This window comes from Lagopus leucura, unplaced genomic scaffold, assembly GCF_019238085.1.
Source record: "Lagopus leucura isolate 7727_CA_CO unplaced genomic scaffold, USGS_WTPT01 Super-Scaffold_100159, whole genome shotgun sequence".
Taxonomy (NCBI): Eukaryota; Metazoa; Chordata; class Aves; order Galliformes; family Phasianidae; genus Lagopus; species Lagopus leucura.
Window position 1 is genome coordinate 10,965,785 of NW_024962335.1, and position 6,753 is coordinate 10,972,537.

Here is a 6,753-nt window from a genome sequence, read left to right on the forward strand (position 1 = left end):
ATTCTGCAAGGTCAGAGGGAGGCAGAGTTGCTTCTTGAACTCCAGAGAGGATGTCTCCCACGGAGCTCTCCTGAGCAGAGGAAGGAGCAGGGACTCTCAGTTTACCTTCTTGTCATATTTGCCCTGGCGCAGTCTCTGGGAGGTGTCACGTCTCTTATCTTCATCAATCTGAGAACAAAGAAGGATCATTAACTTGCAATTATCACCTACTCCCCACTCAGGCTCAGAGAGGGAAGTGTTGCCAGTGTGTGCCACACAGAGAAGCACAAGCCTCTCTGCAGGGAGTGCCATCACATGCCACAGGAGGTGTGGGGCAGCCAGTCCACTCCCACAGCTGCCATGGCCACCACTTGTTGCTCCTGTGCTCCTGGGAGTTAGAGGAGTGGGACAAAGCACAGAGAAATCATCTGTGGTGTGGAAGGGGACTGGCAATCAGACCTCAGCCTCTTTCCCTTTCACAAGCATAACTGCTGGGAAATCTATTCTATTAGGGAGTGGTAAAAGGGGAATAATCAATATAGCAAGTGAGAGTTAAAAAAATAAACCACAATAATGTTAACAGATCCCATTCCTATCACAGCCATAGCCTGTGTTTTAATCAGAGAAAGCCAATGTCCCAGCACTGATGGTCCTCAGGAGACAAAATCCAAGATCCATCATTGGTTATCATGCTTCTCTTACCTTCAGACTGACATGGTTTGTCTCGCTGGTCTCCAGAGGCAAGATTTTCTCAGGTGATATATGGGACCATTTCTTCCGCCGACGCTCATTATCTCTCCTGTACTTCCTGCAAAACAAGCAAACTTCAGGATATCCTCCCAGAGAACTGAAACTCATGACAGAAGATTAGGACAGGGAAGCTTTGGGATGATGTGAGGGTGGAGTGCCAGGTTGACAAGGCTTTAGCATATGCCCGATGTCTCTCATAGTCTTCCATTTTGAGGCTGCTCTTATTCCCATATCTTTGGGAAAGAACAAATGCTGTCTCCGTTCCACAGACACAGTAGAAGAATAGAAAAGATTTAGCAGAACAGCTGCTGGGCCATTACCAGAGACTCAAGAGAGGTCAGAACAATTTAAGGTGCAAAGGGCTTTCTTCATTTTATATGGTTTTCTCCTGTGTGATACTGAATGTACTCTAAAGGGAGGTGCCTCAAACAACTACTAGCCAAATGAAGTCCTGGCATCAACACTGGGTGTTAATAACAGATGTGAGTACAGTGCCAGGAGAGGAGAAAACAACAGTGTTGGGATGAGACCCCTATTTGTGGACATCTCTTATATTCTGCATATTTTTAAAGAGTCCTTGGAACTGGAAAAAAGGAAACTGCTGTCTCTCTTGCAGAATTTCAGAGCAAACATTATTTCCCTTATAGAAAAGCTGCAATTAGACTTGTACTTATCAAATTATCAGTTTACCCATACAAGTACTTCCTCTATTAAAAAAAAAAAAAAGAAGAAGAAGAAGAAGAAAAAGAAGAAGAAAGAAAACACATGATTTAAGAATGTCTGGATCCCAACGCATGATGACTGCTGGCAAGTGCTCCAAATGGGAGAAATGATTGTATCAACTAATAACAAAATATTCCCTTTTCTGACTCATTTTTACTTATATGTGTATAAGAAAGGGAGTACTGATAATTGCTGTAAGAACAGTATTTCTCAGTTCAATCTCTAAACTGTTGTCATTACTCATCAGAATGCACTGCAATTCCAACTGTTACCAGCTAGTGATTAAGGATGCATCAAATTGAACTAAAAATCTACTGAGACTAATAATTAGTTATGTGGTTTTTTGCTATTTTCCTCAGCACTCAGAACTATAAAGGGAAGCGTGTAGTTCTGACTATGAAGCATCCTAGAAATCTGGGAGATAAATGGAGACTAATGAGGCATTTTCTTCATTTTCATAATTGAGTCTCTCTTATTACCCTGTTAGGGGACAATCTGCTGCAGCACTTCTAGTTGAGACGGTTGCTATTATTTCTACACTAAAAAGGTAAGTTCTCTAGAAGAAAACATGAAGAAATTATTTTAAAATATCCTCAGAAACTTCTATATTTGTTGGTTGAGGATATTACAATGATACGTATACAGTAAGAATCTAAAAATATGAACAGAATGTTTAGTTTTTATACATCTGCAAATATGGAAGAGTACAGAACCTTTCCAACATGCTCAAACTGTCTCCAGGCAAAATTTTGTCAGTTTTCATGACCATATAATAACAACTTTACTTTTCTGTTTATATGTCAGTTCTTATGTGGGAATAGTCAGCTCTTGCATTTCTCGAACTCAACTGCCTGTGTAAGAGTTGTATACCTTCATCTTTGAGTTTTCATCATGAAAAGCTTTAGTCCACAAGGCAGTGAAGTCCACTTCAAATAAGTGAACCTGAGCAGGTTTTGTTAGACCTGATTTTCTCACTTTGTCTGAAGTTCTTTACTGTGCAAATAAGAGGGGTCCTGAGCTACCAAAACCGGATGCAAAGTTAAGACAATTTCTTTGAATAGGAAAGAAGACTATATAATTTGGAAATGTACTGAAATTTCTTCCAGCAAAAGGAGATTCCACTGGTTTCTATTTCTGCATTTTCCATCACAATTAAGATGGACTATGCTATATTTGGGAAATTACATCTGTTAGAAAAGTCTGTATGTGAAGTGTTGGACTGAGCCAGAGGAACTGAGAGAGAGAACAGATGCATGAAATGAAAACATTTGAACCTTACGGAGTTTTGATTCCCACAAGACAGAAAACTCCTTCTGAACTGAACTTCTCTATCACTAAGAGGTCAAAGAAACATAAAGGGACCCCAGGTGGGCAAATGGTTTACAGTAAGTGGAAAAAATCTGAAGAGTGGTCTGAGACATGAGATTCTGTGTTGAGCAGGAATCAGAACTTCTGCAGATGCAGAAACTTTAAACCTGCTTGTATCTTCTCCCTTGATTATTAACCTTACATAACAATGCTACAGATGCAAATCTGGCTAAACAGTTCACATCAAGGGCAACTACCCAGGTATGTAAGGAAATGTCATGAATAGCTCTTCAAGGAGACATAAAAGGCATTGCTCTAGGAGGAAAATTCTTCTAGGATAAACAGAAGGACAAAGGGAGTGGTACCTTAGGACAAGCAAAGAGATGATCAGAACCAGAATCACAATTCCTGCGAGTGTGAAGACAGCAATAGTCAGTATGTGTGGGCCTGCAGAAAGGAAAAAAATAGAAAGTAAACAACTTGATGGAAGACACTGAAAAACAATATTCTATTTAAGAAACTACCTGCACCCACTTATGCAAGTCACAGTAGCCACACAGGGATATTCTGTGGTCACATTCCAATTGAGAGGCTTTGCTAAAGCTCAGCACTCCCTGGAGATGACATATGCCTGCTCCCTTTCCAAACAGGATGAAGCGTGGCCCTGAGCAGTGCTCTTATGTCCCCCCTGAGGCATGGGCACTCTGTAGGCACAGACAGGTGGAAGGTGAATTCAATAGCACTAACTGTCACATCAGCTCAGGGCTTCCAAGTATTTCACTCCTTCTTTAAAAAGAAACTAAGATAGGTCTGCAATAAAAATAACTGTTTCTTGGTAACCACATTCTAAAAAATGAAGCAGACATTAAATGAGTTCATGAGAATAGAGTGGCAACAAACCCTGGATACAACAGTCTGTGTGGTGGGGATGTACATGCATTAAGTGTTTGAAAAATATGGAAAGTAAAATAAGAATAATGAAAATAATAAAAATTAATAAAAATAACATCAAAAAGCAACAAGACACACACTAGCTACCTCCAAAATCAGGCAGTAACCAAGCACAGATTTTAAGCACTAATGTAAGTGTTTGCATCCAACATGGAACTCTATTTTGGAACTCCTCCGCATTTTGGACCTAGCTTTCTAGCTTTGGTTTTGTTGTTCTGCATATCACATCTCCCTGCCTTCCATGTTCTCATGCTAGCCTCTGTTGAAAACTATCTGTACTACCATTTCTCTTCACCAGGGAAGGATACTGCCAACTCCTCATAATGACATATGCACGGGATTTTGAAAGCAATTTCCTAAGAGTTCTCTAAAACCTCAGCTTTGTGAGTAGCAGTTTATCATCAGGTTGAAGGCCGGTTGAACGGCATTTTCCTGTTCCTGAGACTCTGCTTCCACCTCCTGGCTGCCGGTGTTACAACACACCGAAGGACTCCGCATCCAGAACCGCACTGGAGAAACGTGTATTTTTACAAATGCGAAAACAAAATAATCAAGCGCTTGTGAGAGGCAGTTTTACTTTGTTTATGTGTAGCTTGGCCATGAATTCCAGCTTCATGATGTACTCAGTGTTAAGATACCACTTCATAGACACAATGGTTCTGCCAATTCCCAAACATTTTTCTTTTGCCCTTGTGCAGCCACTTCAAACAAGGACATCTTCAAGGGAATGTATAGAAGATAATGAGGTCCTCTGATAACACAGTGCATGCAGTGCATGAGGGGAGGATGAGAATGGGACTGGAGCAGCACTGCGAAGGCTGGGGCCAGACAGCACAGCTCTCACAATGCAAGCTGGTGCAGGGTTGACACACGCCCTGTTTTACTTTACTGAAGAATAGAAGTGTTCACCTTACTGTGAATGACTTTTAGTCTGCAGGTGGTGCTTGTTCCTCCAGTTATCACTTTGCGTTATAGCATTCCCTAATGGAGGTCAACAGCACAGCAAACTAATGGAGCCTTAGGTTATAACTCTGGCACCTTTGGACACTCTCTCATCAGTGGGAATGTCTCAGGCAAGCACCAACCAACCCACGGTGCACTCACCCTTGCAACCACTGCCACAGCAGGAATTTTCATCTTGCATATTATACCTTGAAAAATATGCCTTCCCATTGCCAATTGCCATGTAGCAAATGGCAAAACACCTGCTGGCTCTGACCAGCGGGGCTGTACGCTGCCATGCTGAATAACGCAGAGTGTTAATCATTTAGTCCAGGAGTCACAAAAAACTCGAAAGCAGGTGGTGGTTTCTGGGATGTCAGGTTCAGTGTTTGGGCAGAGATAGAGCTGGATATTAGGTGTGAGGGCTTTGTAAACTCTCTTGGAAAAAGAGGTATGTTTAATGGATATCTCACCAGTGCTTGGAATATCACTAGGCAGCCTGTGGCTCTTCCAGATGAAATCCGGACTGGTAGATACCACATACGTCTTGTTCTCCTGAGTGTTGAAATACATCAGAACTCTGTACTGTGGCTGTAGGAGTAAAAAAATGCAGTCAGCAGCAGTTCTGCCTCTCTTTTTTTTTTTTTTTTTTTTTTGTCCCTTGTTTCTAACTACCCTTAAAGATGCACAGCTCAAACTTCAACAGAGTAATTCTTGCTCTTTCTGCCACACTGGTGTCTCCGCTTCAGCTTAGCCATATGTTTGGCTGCCATATTCTTCCTTACTCCTCCCCCCTGCCTAAAAATAAACGCATCTGAGTCACTAGCTGTACTTCACTTAGTGAACCACTGATGACATCAATCCTGCCCATATCCAGCACGCCATTTATGACCCCCTCCCAGCATGCCCAGTATGACTTGACGTGACACCACTTCAGGTTATTTACACTGTTCTTATGTGATAGTGCATGGCATTTTGTTTCTCCTTTCATATACAAGGCCAAGCAGTTGCTTCTTGGACATACATACATCACTTGCAGACTGTGTCGTGTACAGCAGGGTCAAATTGTTATCAATATCTCCGAATGCATCTAGAGTCACAGGCCCCTGTGCACCTGTGGACACACAGAATTAGTCAGATGGCTTGTATTATCCAAGAAATAAATATGTGACAGGAATGACAGGACAAATAAGAGGATTTCTGTTGCTCAGAATCTTTTTCTTCTTCATCTACATGCTACAGCACCTTCTACGCCTTCTACACCTTCACCTTCTACATATCAAAATATTATTATTTGAACACTCTACTCAGCCAGCACCTACAGAAGGAAGAACGAAGGTGATTCAACACCTTTCACTTCTGGGAGTTTTTTTAAAAAAGAAACCTATAACTAATATGCAATATTAATTTGAGACAAGAAAAAAAAAGTTTATGTAACTTATCTTTCAAACTAAATGAAACCAAAGAGATGACTTCAACAATATAAAAAAAGGATGCAGACTTCAGGAAGAATTCATAGAATCACAGAATGGCTTAGGTTGGAGGGGACCTTAAAGATCATCTAATTCCTACCCCCTTCTGTGGCCAGGGCTGCCACCCACCTGGCCTTAAATGCTTCCAGAGATGAGGAACCGACAGCTTCTCTGGGCAGCTGTGCCAGTGCCTCGCTGCCTTTTGAGTAAACAATTTCTTCCTAATATATAACCTAAATTCCCCTTCTTTTAGCTTAAACCAATTCCCCCATGTTCTATCACTATCAGTCCATATAAAAAAATAGGTCTCCCTCCTGTTCATAAGCTCCCTTCAAGTACTGGAAGGGTCTCCCTGGAGACACCTCCAGGTCTAACTAAGCTAACCAAGCCCAGCTCCCACAGTCTTTACTCATAGGAGAGATGCTCCAGCCCTCTGATCATCTTTGTGGCCTCCACGGGACACATTCAATCAGCTCCAGATCCCTCCTGTACTGGGAGCCCAAGGTTTGGACACAGTACTCCAGATGGGGCCTCACAAGGGCAGAGTAGAGGGAGATAATCCTCTCCCTTGCATTCCTTGGCATTACTCTTTTGATGCAGCCCAGAAATAAGCATAAGCAAACTTTTT

At 41.8% G+C, this 6,753-nt stretch overlaps 1 protein-coding gene across 1 annotated transcript in view; it reads right to left on the reverse strand.

Moving 5' to 3' along the window:
- Positions 1 to 6,753, reverse strand: part of GUCY2C (guanylate cyclase 2C) — a 42,143-nt gene that overhangs the window by 23,001 nt on the left and 12,389 nt on the right. Inside the window, exons 9-13 of the mRNA XM_042889782.1 lie at positions 5,682 to 5,767; positions 5,127 to 5,244; positions 3,126 to 3,207; positions 682 to 787; positions 106 to 168 (exon numbers count right to left, since the gene is read on the reverse strand). Coding sequence (XP_042745716.1) covers positions 106 to 168; positions 682 to 787; positions 3,126 to 3,207; positions 5,127 to 5,244; positions 5,682 to 5,767 — 455 coding nt within the window. The remainder of the gene's footprint in view (positions 1 to 105; positions 169 to 681; positions 788 to 3,125; positions 3,208 to 5,126; positions 5,245 to 5,681; positions 5,768 to 6,753) is intronic.